Here is a 14,922-nt window from a genome sequence, read left to right as displayed (position 1 = left end):
TCACACAGCTGTGACATTGTTTGTAGTCTCTGTAGTACCAGTAGTTATGGTTGTAGGCCACCAGTTGTAGCTTCCTCATTGTTTAGTACCATATCAGCTCACACACCACTCTCTTGCAGTGAGACCTTCATCTATGGTGGACCTTGTCCACTGCCAAAGCCCTGGGGTGTTTGAAAAAGACAACACCGAAGAGGACTTCCCTCCTACCCCTGACACGGACCAAAGACAGGATCTCAGGCCTGACAACGTGGAGGAGGACACCATGACGACATCCCAGTGTAGAAAGAAAAGCTACATCTAGATTCTCTCTACTTTCTCCAAAGTGTTCCATGTAGTGTCCAAGTGTGGAGAATTGTAATGTAGCCAAAGAGCAAAGAACAAAAAAAAGCTTATGGACAAAACCATGCCAATACCTTACTCTGAATTATCTTACTCTAAACAAAGACTGTTGATTGGCTTATTCAATCAACCAATAAGCACTGCTGTGTTCCTATGTCTAATTTGCATGTTATGTATTTATGTATTAACACACTGAAAGAGACATGGATGTGTTGAAAAGTACACTACATGATCAAAAGTATGAAAAAAAAAGTATGCTCAATGAAACATCTCATTCCAAAATCATGGGCATTAATATGGAGTTGGTCATCCCTTTGCTGCTATAACAGCCTCCACTCTTCTGGGAAGGCTTTCCACTAGATGTTGGAACATTGCTGTGGGGACTTGATTCCATTCAGCCACGAAAGCATTAGTGAGGTCGGGCACTGATGTTGGGCGATTAGGCCTGGTTCGCAGTCAGCGTTCCAATTCATCCCAAAGGTGTTCGATAGTCAAGTTCTTCCACACTGATCTCGACAAACCATTTCTGTCTGGACCTCGCTTTGTGCACGGGGGCATTGTCATATTGAAACAGGAAAGGGCGTTGCCACAAGGTTGAAAGCACACAATAATTTAGAATGGCATTGTATGCTATAGCATTAAGATTTCCCTCCACTGGAACTAAGGGTCCTAGCCTGAACCATGAAAAACAGCCCCAGTCCATGATTCCTCCTCCAAACTTTACAGTTGGTACTATGCATTGGGGCAGGAAGCGTTCTCCTGCCATCTGCCAATCCCAGATGTATCCATTGGACTGACAGATGGTGAAGCGTGAATCATCACTCCAGAGAATGCGTTTCCACTGCTCCGGAGTTCAATGGCGGCATGCTTTACACCACTCCAGCCGACACTTGCCTTTGCTCATGGTGATAATAGGCTTGTGTGCTGCAGCTCGGCCATGGAAACCCATTTCATGAAGCTCCCGACGAACAGTTCTTGTGCTGATGTTGCTTCAAGAGGCAGTTTGGAACTCGGTGTTGAGTGTTGCAACCGAGGACAGACTATTTTTACGCGCTTAGGCAGTCCTGTTCTGTGAGCTTGTGTGACCTACCACTTCGCGGCTGAGCCGTTGTTTCACCTAGATGTTTCCACTTCACAATAACAGCACTTACAGTTGACCGGGGAAGCTCCAGCAGGACAGAAATTTGACGAACTGACTTGGTGGAATCCTATGACCGGAAAGTCCTATGACGGTGCCACGTTGAAAGTCACATCTCTTCAGTAAGGCCATTCGACTGCCAATGTTTGTCTATGGAGATTGCATGGCGGTGTGCTCGGTTTTTATACACCTGTCCGCAACGGTGTGGCTGAAATAGCCAAATCCACTAATTTGAAAGGAACTCCACATACGTGTATGTACGTACAGTACGAGTCACACGTTTGGACACAACCTACTCATTCCAGGGTTTTTCTTTATTTTTACTATTTTCTACATTGTAGAATAATAGTGAAGACATCCAAACTATGAAATGACACATGGAATCATGTAGTAACCAAAAAAGTGTTAAACAAATCAAAATATATTTAATATATTTGATTCTTCAAAGTAGCCACCCTTTTCCGTGATGACAGCTTTGCACACTCTTGGCATTCTCTTAACCAGCTTCACCTGAAATGCTTTTCCAACAGTCTTGAATAGGTTCCCACATATGCTGAGAACTTGTTGGCTGCTTTTCCTTCACTCTTTGGTCCAACTCATCCCAAATGATCTCAATTGGGTTGAGGTTGGCTTTTTTTTTTTTTGAGGCCACGTCATCTGATGCAGCACTCCACCATCTCATTCTTGGTCAAATAACCCTTACACAGCCTGGAGGTATGTTGGGTCATTGTCCTGTTGGAAAGCAAATGATCGTCCCACAGCGAAACCAGATGAGATGGCATATCGCTGCAGAATGCTGTGGTAGCCATGCTGGTTAAGTGTGCCTTGAATTCTAAATAAATCACGACAGTGTCACCAGCAAAGCACCATCACACCTCCTCCATGCTTCACGATGGGAACCACACATGTGGAGATCATCCGTTCACCTACTCTGCATCTCACAAAGACACAGAAGTTGGAACCAAAATTCAAATTTTTGGGACTCATCAGATCAAAGGACAGATTTCCATCGGTCTAATGTCCATTGTTCATGTTTCTTGGCTCAAGCAAGTCTCTTCTTCGTATTGGTGTCCTTTTAGTAGGGTTTTCTTTGCAGCAATTCGACCATGAAGGCCTGATTCACGCAGTCTCCTCTCCTCATAATATGGACTTGGTCTTTTACCAAATAGGGCTATCTTCTGTATACCTTGTCACAACGGATTGGCTTAAATGCATTAAGAAGGAAATTCCACAAATGACCTTTTAACAAGGCACACCTGTTAATTGAAATGCATTCCAGATGACTACCTCGTGAATCTGGTTGAGAGAATGCCAAGTGTGTGTGCAAAGCTGTCAAGGCAAAAGGTGGTTACTTTGAAGAATCTCAAATATAAAATATATTTTGATTTGTTTAATGACGCACGGATCCCTTTAGCGGGATAATTTTCGTAAACAACCGCTGAATTGCAGAGCGCCAAATAAAATATATATATATATATATTTATAATCATGAAATCACAAGTGAAATATACCAAAACACAGCGTAGCTTGTTGTTAATCCACCTATCGTGTCAGATTTTGAAAATATGCTTTACAGCGAAAGCAATCCAAGCGTTTGTGAGTTTATCAATCACTAGACAAAACAGTAAGAACAGCTAGCCGCAAATTAGCTTGGTCACGCAAGTCAGAAAAGCAATAAAATGAATCGCTTACCTTTGATCTTCGGATGTTTGCACTCACGAGACTCCCAGTTATACAATAAAAGTTATTTTTGTTCGATAAAGATTCTTTTTATAACCAAAAACCTCCATTTGGTTTGCGCGTTATGTTCAGAAAACCACAGGCTCGTGCCGGTCCTGAAGGGCAGACGAAAATTCCAAAAAGTATCCGTAATGTTCGTAGAAACATGTCAAAAGTTTTTTTATAATCAATCCTCAGGTTGTTTTTAACATACATAATCGATAATATTTCAACCGGACGGTAAACTATCCAATGCTACAGAGAAAGAAAATGTCGAGCTACAACTCTCGTGCGCATGAACTAATCAAAGGACACCTGAAGCGTTTTGATAAATCTCGCTAATTTTTCAAAATAAAAGCTTGAAACTGTGTCTAAAGCCTGGTCACAGCCTGAGGAAGCCATTGGAAAAGGAATATGGTTGATACCCCTTTAAATGGAGGATGGGCAAGCAATGGAACAGGGATTTTTCCAAATAAAAGGCACTTCCGGGTTGGATTTCCTCAGGTTTTCGCCTGCAAAATCAGTTCTGTTTTACTCACAGACAATATTTTGACAGTTTTGGAAACTTTAGAGTGTTTTCTATCCTAATCTGTCAATGTTATGCATGTTCTAGCATCTGGGCGTGAGAAATAGTCCGTTTACCTTGAATGTTATTTTTTCAAACATAAAAATAGTGCCCCTAGCTGAAAGAGGTTAACACTTTTTTTGGTTACTACATGATTCCATATGTGTTATTTCATAGTTTTGATGTCTTCATTATTATTACAATGTAGAAAATAGTACAAATAAAGAACCCTTGAATGAGTAGGTGTGTAAAATGTTGACTGGTAGTGTGTGTGTGGTATTTACATTGTAACCATGGGCACATTTGATCTAGTAAACCTTTATTAATGATAGGCATAATATAACTTTGATTTATCATGATTTATATGAAATACATTTATTGTGGGGCTTGGTGATGGTTTCCAGTTTTATTGGTTAAATTGATTTGTGCTAAATACATCAAATAAAAACCTTTAATGTAGTTGTCAATACTCCTGCATTTGAATATTTGTACCAATAAATCATATGTGTACTGGTATACTGCCACGTAGACATGCATTAACTTGCATCGTATTGCCTAATATAACTATTTAATTGTATTCATTTTACCATGCTTTCCTTGCGGACGTTGTCTCCAATTTTTTGGGGGCAACCCCTATTGCGCACCTGGTTGAATGTCGTAGTTAAGTTGGTCTCCCTCGTTTGCATTTGGTGGAGTTTAGACTGAACTACAGTGAAGGAAACGATCAATAGTATAGAAAACCTCATCAATCTCTTATTTCAAATCCACACAGTCAAAACTTCATTATTTATTTTCACAACGTTAACATCTTGGATTCGCGCCGGTGTATTGGGCACGAGGTACCATGGACAATGCTTTTGACAACCTGGATGCTGTCGGCTTCCTACAAATTTGGCAACATTTCGATGTTGATGGTAGGATCTTACTCTTGAATAATTCGAACTGTATGTTGTCTTTTAATTACTATTGATATTTAATCTGTGTACGTATATCAGGCAATGTTTTAATCGAAAGTCCATGCGCAAACTCAATCTGGACTTTACACCATGTCGTGGAGATAAAACAATACAGAATTAGGGTTTAATTCATCTTATGTTGTACATTTATTTGTTTTAGATAATGGTTATATTGAAGGAAAGGAATTGGACGACTTTTTTCGACACATGATGAAGAAACTTGGGATGAGTGTAAGTAGGCAATTGTAGGACTCCACGTTTCTTCTTTCCTTGTCATACCCAATGCATACTGTGTACATATTCCTAAAAATAACTACAGTAAGCTTTGGCTACTAACATCCTAGAATATCCTAATTAGACCTACTTTGCTCTGTTTTGTTGGGGGCATTCATGCGATGTCAACATTAGATAACCTCTGAATCCAATCATTAGTCCACATTTTGTCATTCACTGAAATGACGTGAATTCTGTCGAAGTGATAATTGTACAGGTAACACTGAATGAAATACTCAAACAAGTACAACTAATTAATTGGTGAGCCCATATGTGGAATGTGTTCAAATGTCACTGTTGTTCCTAAAGGATGAAATAACAGATGACAAAATTAGAAGAGTGAAAGAAAGGTTCATGTCAGCTTATGACACCACAGCGGATGGTCGCCTGCAAATCCAAGAGGTATGTTTACTTGTACTTATTCATACATACCTTCTTCCCCTTTTTATTTGTCTATAGGTCATTTATTATTAAGTATACTTACAACCCAGAGAGAGATGGGGGGTAATTGGATTGTGATCAAAATCTCCTAACAGCACATTTTTTTTGTGAAGCAGCCTTGAAACCACCTAATTGCTCTGTCATTTGCATAATGTTATTGCCTTGCTTCATCTTTGTATGTCTTGCAATTAATTATGAGTTTGTCAAATTAAATTGCGTCTAATTTTGCAACTCATTTCGGCTGTGACATTTAGTTTTCTTTGTCCATAGACTGTATTTCCATACATTTTATGTTGAAAGAGGAATTATGCCTGTTGAAGCTGAGGGGACACTTACCCCTTAAATTGTAGGAAGAAATTATACAAGATTTAGTTTATTTTACACAAAATTACCCATCAGGGATTGAATTATGCCTGCCTGTGATTGTTAACTAATTTGATTGAACATAAATGTTCCAGTTGGCCACCATGATGCTACCGGAGGAGGAGAACTTCCTCCTACTGTTCCGCAGAGAAACACCATTGGACAACAGTGTAGAGTTCATGAGGGTAAGATCAAAGATCACATACAGTGATTGACATATATGCACAAAAAATACAATCCTATTATTGGTTGGGTAGTGTGTCCTATATTCTCTTGAGCACTTTCATCATAGTTAAATGTGCCTCTCACTCCCCCAACAGATCTGGAGAAACTATGATGCTGACAGCAGTGGATACATATCAGCTATAGAGCTCAAGGTACATTCAAAGAATGCCCTTCTACTAATTGCCATGCTTTCAGTGAGATCACTGCCATGGCCCGCTCAGAGATATTGTCTTAGCTAGTTGTCTACTTTCTAAGTAAGAATCAATGAGTGGCCAAAGTTGTTATTGTTTACATAGTTGCTCTAGGTCTCTGTTGACACGTGTTGCTTTAAGGGTCTTTTGGAAGGATAGGATAGGAATGATGATAGTGTCTAAGAATCGTTGACAGACATGTTCTCCACTTGGTTCTGGAGCATTATCCTCTTATGTGGACAGATCAATAGGGTAGGGCTGATATATGATTAAATCGAATATGGTGATATTTGACATTATCATGACGTGCAAAATGATATATCATGATGTGTAAGGCTATACTCTATTTGAACTTTTCAAATCAAAACTGCAGTTTTATCAGGCTGTATCAATATGTTAAATTAAGTCTAAATGAATTAAATAAGCCTTATTGTTTACCAATGCTAAGAATAGTTCATTAGAATGCGGCTATAATATTGTAAATAAGCAAAATAATTGCACTGTCTGGAATGATGTAGTCATTAACGGCGCAAAATTATTATATTGGATGTCGCGATATTTGGAGTAACATATCGTTGAAGTGTCCCCAAATATCGCCCAGCCCTACAAGGCAAGACAGAAGTACTTTTCTTCCAATTTCCAAACACTTGATGGTTTATAGTTCACCCACAGTACATTTACTGAAGAGGAATTGTACTATTTATGAACACTTTGATTCAGAATGAGGGACAAAAGTGTTATGGCACACTTTTCTCTCCTTTTTTTGTTCGGAGTGGCTTAGGAACCGAGTTCTCCGGACTCCTCCCTCTTCCTGACAGCTAAAGGTCCAAAGCTTCTGCACATGTGCAGGATTCTCTACTTTGCACATAATCTCTGCTTGTTTAATAAAGTTAGATCAAAGCTGAATCAATGTCTGCAAGATCACATAATGATAGTATTCTACATAACAGAACCGAATATAATAGCTTAGTATAACGTTACTATAAGACAAAAAAAAGCTAATTTGTTTAACTTTTTAGGATAGGGGGCAGCATTTTGAATTTTGGATGAAAAGCGTGCCCAAAGTAAACTGCTTGTTACTCAGGCCCAGAACCTAGGATATGCATATAATTGGTAGATTTGGATAGAAAACACTCGAAAGTTTCCAAAACTGTTAAAATAATGTCTGAGTATAACAGAACTGATATGGCAGGCGAAAACCTGAGGAAAATCCATCCCGGAAGTGCCATTATTTTGAAATGGGTGTTGTTCCATTGAAAGCCTATCCACCATATAAATGGTTATGACCCAGATTGTGTTCCCTATGGCTTCCACTAGTTGAGAACAGTCTTTAGACATTGTTTCAGACTTTTATTCTGAAAAATGAGGGAGAATGACAACATTGAGTGAGTGAACCCTGGGATGTCACCAGAGCTGGTTACTGCGCATGACCGAGAGCGCACCTTTCTTGTTTTTCTTTTATATTGATGATGCTATTGTCCAGTTGAAATACTATCGATTATTTAGGCAAAAAAAAACAACCTGAGGATTGATTATAAACATCGTTTGACATGTTTCTACGAACTTTACGGATACTATTTGGAATTTTCATCTGCCCGTTGTGACCATAGGGTCACAACGAGCCATTGGATTACTGAACAATACGCGCCAACAAAATTGAGGTTTTTGGATATAAAGAGGGACTTTATCGAACAAAACGAACATTTATTGTGTAACATGGAGTCTTGAGTGCAACCATACGAAGATCATCAAAGGTAAGTGATTAATTTTATTGCTATTTCTGACTTTCGTGACTAATCTACTTGGCTGCTAACTGTTTGTAATGTTTTGTGTGCTGAGCGCTGTCCTCAGATAATCGCATGGTTTGCTTTCGCCGTAAAGCCTTTTTGAAATCTGACACCTTGGCTGGATTAACAACAAGTTAAGCTTTATTTTGATATATTGCACTTGTGATTTCATGAAAATTCTATATTTATAGTAATTTAATTTTAATTTGGCGCTCTGCAATTTCACCGGAAGTTGTCGAGGTGGGACGCTAGCCATATGAAGTTAAGAGATTTTAGGATGATTGTCGCATTTTTCTCTCATGTGGCCAAAACTTAAGTGTGCGCCACCAGGCAAAATACACTGAGTGTACAGTACAAAACATTAAGAACACCTGCTCTTTCCATGACATAGACTGACCAGGTGAAGCTATGATCCCTTATTGATGTCACTTGTTGAATCCACTTCAATCTGTGTAGATGAAGGGGAGGAGACCGGTTAAAGAAGGATTTTAAAGTTTTCAGACATAGGTTGTGTATATGTGCAGTTCAGAGGGTGAATGGGTAAGACAAACGATTTAAGTGGCTTTGAACGGGGTATGGTAGTAGGTGCCAGGCGCATCGGTTTGTGTCAAGAACTGCAACGCTGCAGCGTTTTTCACACTCAACAGTTTCCCGTGTGTATCAAGAATGTTCCACCACCCAAAGAACATCCAGTCAACTTGACACAGCTGTGGGAAGCATTGGCGTCAACATGGGTCAGCATCCCTGTGGAACGCTTTTGACACCTTGTATAGTACATGCCCCAAGGAATTGAGGCTGTTTTGAGGGCAAAAGGGGGTGCAACTCAATATTAGGAAGGTGTTCTTAATGTTTTGTACACAGTGTATGTGCTTTAATTGAAACTAAGGACAGGTATGCTACAGTTTAACACCACCTGCTCTAAAATGCACTCATTGTACATAATTCAAAACTGAAGGCTAGTACAGAACAACACTGTATAACTCAAGATCTAGATCTAATGCATATCTCCATGAAACTTATTGAGATCAAATGGTTGGCATGCAGATGCTGAATGGACGATTGACAGTGAGAAATGTGAAGGGAGGGTTCCAACCAACATTTGTGTGTAAAGTAGAGGTAAAGAAACACATGAACAAAATGTGATTCAGATCTTCAGCTCTGGGGACAAGGGATCCGGGGGCGGGACAAGAGCGGTTGCGTACAGATTTGCAGTCTATGCCTTTTTTATTATGTATGTATTTCTCCTTTATTTGACCTGGGACGTCACATTAAGAGACCACCTTTTTTCACTCGAGACCAAGGCCCATGTTTATCAAGTGTCTGAATAGTAGGAGTACTGATCTAGGACCAGTTTTAGATTATAATAAATGTATCCTAGATCAAGATAAAAACCTGATCTTAGATCAGCACTCCTACTCTGAGACACTTGATAAATATGGGCCCAGATCATCTAGTTGGCTGTCTTCCTCTGTGTCCTCCTAACAGGGTTTCCTGCAGGACCTGTTCCTCCAGCACAAGAAGACCATCTCCCCCAACAAACTGGAGGAGTACACTGACACCTTGGTAACAACAAGCCCCAGCTCCTTTACTCTGTCTCCATTTGAGGGCTCTTGGTCAAGAAGTGTAAAAAGTAGTCAACCTTACAGCCAATCGTTTTCCTCTCCTGGGTCTGATGTGTTGTGTGACCCAAACACAGTTGTCTCATCACAGACTGCTTTGAAGAGGTTGAAAATAATCAAAAGGATGTAGACGGTTATCTGTTGTCTCTTAAATGAGTATACTATACCCTATTCAATGGGCAATTCAATTTGGATGATTGGGGGAGAGCTATACATAGTAATGCTACTATGCCATTCAATGTAATAAGGAGTGCACTAAAGGGATTATTTCTCATTGAAGTATGTAATTGGCGGTAATACCCTTGGTATTCACTCCCCTCTAGTATTAGTAATTGGATGGTACTGTGATGGAGGGTGATCAGCTATTTAAAGATTTTCAGAAGTGATATTTTTTTTTACTGTTTAGCCATTGTCATTAATTGTGGACCATTTAATGAATTACTGTGTGTGTGTGCGTGCGTTTTTATATATCAATGTTGAGTAAAATATGGTGCACAGCATGGGAAATACACTGGCATCATTTGAATTAGGTTCTCTTTGGTATTGTTGTACAGTGTTAATTTGACTTGGTGTCATGTGTATTTACAAGTAAAATTCAGAGTATGCAGTGGTGATTTTATCATGTAAATCTTGGTGGGGCAAAAAAAAAAAAAGTGGGATGCATGCCAGCAAAGCCACAACACTAAACAATACATTCATCGCACTATAACGGTGCCCACAAACTGTAAGGCCCTACAGTACATAAAGCTGTCCAAACACCTTACCCCTGCTTGTCTGGCAGCGAAACAGTTCATTCAGCCTCATTTTCCTGCCTGTTAAAGAAACATACTGTGGCTGACTTGCTTAAACAAATGTGTTTTTTACTGACAATTGAGATGTACAAAATATAGCATAAGGGGATGACAAGCGGATAAGAGGCAATTCATAATTTCGATGAAGACATTAATGAGCGAGCTAGGATGGACGTTGTCAATATTACTATTCGTTCAGCACTTTCGAAATGTACAGCGACAGAATTCAGAACATGGGCCATTCTTACAGTATTCTCATTGTCTGCACACCAAGTCAGAACAGTATGTTAAGTTATGAGGGATGGACGGGACCAAATTATTAGGGTGAGGCACATGGGCTAACAGCTTACTACACAACATACACTTAGTGTTACTTTCTTGGCTACAGTATACATATCTCCCTGGCATATTACGTAATTTATGCAGCAGCATAGAAGACATTTTTGGAGTCACTTTGTTGTGCTGTGCTCACTTGAACAGGAAGGTGGCGCGGCGGTCCATCTTGTGGGCTCTAGAAAGAAGCCCGACATCCCGACTTGGAATTCCGAGTTGGATGAACATTTAAATTGTTTTCTTGTTTTCCCAGTCACAGCTAATTCCCAGTTGTCTTGAACTACCTGATGTCTGAGATTTCCCAGTTCCGAGTTTCCAGTTGTTTTGAATGCGGCTGAATTCATTCTGCATTGAAAGCACGGCCAATGTATTCAAACTTTTCTGGCCCATGTCGTTACCCACCTTTTCGTGATATCCAATAGGTAGTTACGATCTTGTCTCATCACTGCAACTCCCCTACGGACTCGACAAAGTTCGAGTGTCAAGCCGCACCTCTTCTTGACACACTGCCCGCTTAACCCGGAAGCCAGCCGCACCAATGTGCCGGAGATAACACTTGACCTGATGACCGAGGTCAGCTTGCAGGAGCCCGGCCCGCCTCATGGAGTCACTAGAGTAAGATGAGACAAGAACATCCCGGGCCGGCCAAACCCTCCCCTAAATGGACGACGCTGGGCCAAATGTGCGGTTAAGGCCGGCTGTGACACAGCCTGAGATTGAACCCGTGGCTGCAGTGGCGCCTTTGCACTCATTGATGAATTTGCGATTTCCAACTTGTTGTGTAATGTTTGTCCAATGGCCGATGAGCACCGATACGTTTAATCTATAATTGCTTTTCATATGACAAGGATTGAAAAGGATTTGCCAGTAGATTGTCGACTTGATTCATGAAGATTTTGAAAGTATGATGTTGACATGATCCGTCCAATCAAAGCTACTGTAGATAAAACGTGATTTGACGTCATTTTATCTGTGGCCAATGATCTTGAGCCTTCTTGGATGGGCACTTAGGCTTACATTATATGGCAGCACCCAAAAGGCTTGAATTTTCGAGCTCTACCAGTAGATTTTGCAGTTACGTAGTGTCTCCATGAGTGACAGAACACTGAACCAATCATGATGCAACTAGAGAACATTACCAACCCCTACGCTCCATATTTTCCGCTGGCTGCCCCACCACCACAGAAAGCTCTGAGCTAGGCTGAAACACCTGCATTTTGGAGCTGCCTTACTCAAGAAAGCATTTTGTATGCAGCTGTATTAACTAAATTATTATTATTTTATAGTTTGCAAACTGATGTGTGATGTATTAATGCCAAAACAATAACATGCAAAACAGACTAAACAGGTGTGGCTCAAAACATGAATGATGCGTCGCCACTGTGAGTATGTGTAAATGTTCTTGGCAAATAAAGGTGATTCTGATGTGTATGTACTTTGACAAACTATCTAATGAATCTGATGCTTTATTCTGTTTATTTTCCCAACAGATGAAGATGTTTAACAAAAACAATGATGGCAGGCTGGATTTGAATGACCTAGCCAGGTACTAATTATTTAGCAATTGTTCTCCTACATTGCGAGGTGGCTCTTATTGTGCCTAACTGTTTTCCTTCTCCCAGAATCCTTGCTCTGAAAGAGAACTTCTTGCTGAAGTTTGACATGAATGTAAGTATAACATTTGTCGATGAATTTTTCTGATAACCTGCAGTCAGATGAGACTTAAGACATTGTCAATACATGCTCCATCTTCAATTACTTACTGTAGTCATCATTGGCTTGAATTAGAGGAACAGAATTGTGGGTGTTGCGGTACCACTCTGTTTCAGGCTTGCAGTCAAGAAGACCGGAAGAGGGACTTTGAGAAGATATTTGCCCACTATGATGTTGTAAGTCATTTTACGTTTAGCCACAACATAATTGTCTTCAATTGGGATTGTAAGGTTGATGGTGATAAGCATATTAAATACAATTACAGTATTGCTTATGATGACTTCTTGTGATTTTACTGATGCTTCATTGGCCTTAATTATAAAAAATATATAATATCAGTATAAATGGGCTAGAACACACAGCTGTATTGGAAGTGGATCAGTACAGGGGCGTAGGCACGAGTGGGCCTGGTGAACCAAGCCTATCCACTCAGATTGAGCAGCAACAAAAAACACAATGTTTTTGTTTTCTTTATAATTGTTTATGCTCTTTACTTGTCAGTGTTCCAATTTGTCTTTTTACCTAAACATGCAAACACCATCAGATAGAATTCATAGCAAGCAGTCACTGGGTTAGTCAGATTTGATTAAATATAACAGGCTAGATGACCTGGAATGACATTCACTCTCACGGGATGGGTTGCCAAAAATAACTAATTGAAAGCCACACCCCCAATAAGCAATGAATATGACTGCATTGAGGCATATCCCACTGTGCTTCTATGGCTATATGCACCATACCACTGCCTATTTCATTTGTTCATTTAGCAAACAAGACAGCTCATAATCCAGCCCTCTGGCTAAATGTGTAGAATAGCATTAGATGAGCTATAAAACTGCACATTTTCCTCTGCCCCAAGGCAAAATGTGTAGAATAGCATTAGATGAGCTATAAAACTGCACATTTTCCTGTGCACCAAGGCAAAATGTGTAGAATAGCATGTGATTAGCTGTAAAACAAAAATTATTCTCTTTGCCCCAAGGCAAAATATGTAAAACTGCAGGAAGTTAGCTGCTTTTTTTGGGATGGGGGCACCCACATTTCTGCAGGCCCACCCACCAATGAATATCTGGCTACGCCACTGGATCAGTACAGAGATGTATTCACAGGACGTAATGCCTATCAAAGATATAGTGCCAGGAATGTATTTCATCATTGAGCTTCTAATACCATTATTAACTGAAGTGGTGGTCCTGTTGCAGTGTCATGCTCCTCCGTGCTGCATGATTGTGGATGTGTGATGTAGTTATACATTATCCCATTAAGCAGAATTTAGATGCTGTCCTCTTTATAATCTCCCAAGGCACATCAGGTGGTCGTCTTCATCTCTTTTTCTGAAGTCAGCAATTTTTGTTGTTGTTGTTTACAGAGTAAGACGGGTGCTTTGGAGGGTCCGGAGGTGGATGGCTTTGTCAAAGACATGATGGAACTGGTCACGGTAAAAAAAAAAATAATAATCTTAAACTACAAATGTACTTATGTTATTAACTTAGATATATGATGCTCCTATATTGATTCTGCGTTATTGTTAATTATGGTCTCCGAATGTAGGCGTGGGTTCGGATCCCACTTCTGACACCATGCTACTATATATTTATATGGATTAAGCAAAGAGAATTGAGTCAAGTTAACAGAACGTCCAACTGTAGTAGACTGTGAAGGCCTTGAGCTAATGGTTTGAATATGCTTCCTTTATACCCAACATAGCCTACCATTAGTGGAACGGACCTGGACAAGTTCCGCAAGGTCCTGCTGGGCCACTGTGACATGAACGGTGATGGAAAGATCCAGAAGAATGAACTGGCCCTGTGCCTCGGCCTGAAATACTCCAGTTAATAGTACTAATTACCCTAGTTAGCACCACAGGCTAACCACTAACTCATTGATAGCATGCCGCAATGCAATAGCTCATAGCTTTTAGACAACCAAAGAGCATTGCATGATGGTTGGTTGGTTGAAAGGAAGTTGTTGCATAGAGTAGACCCATTGGGGCTTTTGGGGAATTTGTTTTGTGATCCTTCATTTTGTTTGACTGTATCTGTTGATGACAATTCTGAGTACCTTTGAGAACGTTGTGTGTGTGAACTATTTTGTATGTGTAACGGATGTGAAATGGCTAACTAGCTAGCCATTTCACAACTAGCTAGCCATTTCACATCCGTTACATATGCACGTTGCATACGCCTGCCTATAACTTGCAAAAATATAGTGGTGAAATAAGTATTTTGGGATTTAAGTTGTTTTGGGATATTTGTGGGTTGTATTGATTTAATTACCATGATGGCTGCATTTACTTGTCAGAACTGTGTTGTTTTTTTATGTGCAAAAAATATGGTGAAAATAATTGCCATTTAATGGTTTGACATTTCACCTCCTACTTTAAATGTTATTTGTAGAGAATGTACTATCAAAGTAAATATGTAATACAATGTAACATGTAATGCAATACAGTATGACAACAATCTCTGT

At 39.9% G+C, this 14,922-nt stretch overlaps 2 protein-coding genes across 4 annotated transcripts in view; both read left to right on the top strand.

Moving 5' to 3' along the window:
* The window catches only part of LOC129831203 (F-actin-uncapping protein LRRC16A-like), a 33,806-nt gene extending 29,586 nt beyond the window's left edge, over positions 1-4,220 (top strand). For all 3 annotated transcript variants that reach the window (XM_055894327.1, XM_055894324.1, XM_055894326.1), the window contains exon 38: positions 120-4,220. In XM_055894327.1, coding sequence (XP_055750302.1) covers positions 120-301 — 182 coding nt within the window. In that variant the 3' untranslated portion in view covers positions 302-4,220. The remainder of the gene's footprint in view (positions 1-119) is intronic.
* Positions 4,221-4,358: 138 nt separating this feature from the next.
* LOC129831204 (secretagogin-like) lies at positions 4,359-14,915 on the top strand. The gene is made up of 11 exons (XM_055894328.1): positions 4,359-4,675; positions 4,878-4,948; positions 5,300-5,392; positions 5,890-5,979; positions 6,115-6,171; positions 9,483-9,560; positions 12,231-12,286; positions 12,363-12,408; positions 12,570-12,629; positions 13,823-13,891; positions 14,161-14,915. Exons 1-11 carry the CDS (start codon positions 4,606-4,608, stop codon positions 14,287-14,289), a joined length of 819 nt encoding a protein of 272 aa, XP_055750303.1. The 5' UTR covers positions 4,359-4,605; the 3' UTR covers positions 14,290-14,915.
* Positions 14,916-14,922: the final 7 nt, after the last annotated feature.

This window comes from Salvelinus fontinalis, chromosome 32 (genome assembly GCF_029448725.1).
Source record: "Salvelinus fontinalis isolate EN_2023a chromosome 32, ASM2944872v1, whole genome shotgun sequence".
Lineage (NCBI taxonomy): Eukaryota > Metazoa > Chordata > Actinopteri > Salmoniformes > Salmonidae > Salvelinus > Salvelinus fontinalis.
This window is presented reverse-complemented; position numbering and strand designations above follow the sequence as displayed.

Bases quoted from the DNA above. Each gene is read 5' to 3' on its own strand.
- LOC129831204 (XM_055894328.1), top strand. From the start codon at position 4,606: ATGGACAATGCTTTTGACAACCTGGATGCTGTCGGCTTCCTACAAATT. The intron at 6,172-9,482 runs GTACATTCAAAG...TCCTCCTAACAG, and splicing joins TATCAGCTATAGAGCTCAAG to GGTTTCCTGCAGGACCTGTT. The intron at 13,892-14,160 runs GTAAAAAAAAAA...TACCCAACATAG, and splicing joins ACATGATGGAACTGGTCACG to CCTACCATTAGTGGAACGGA.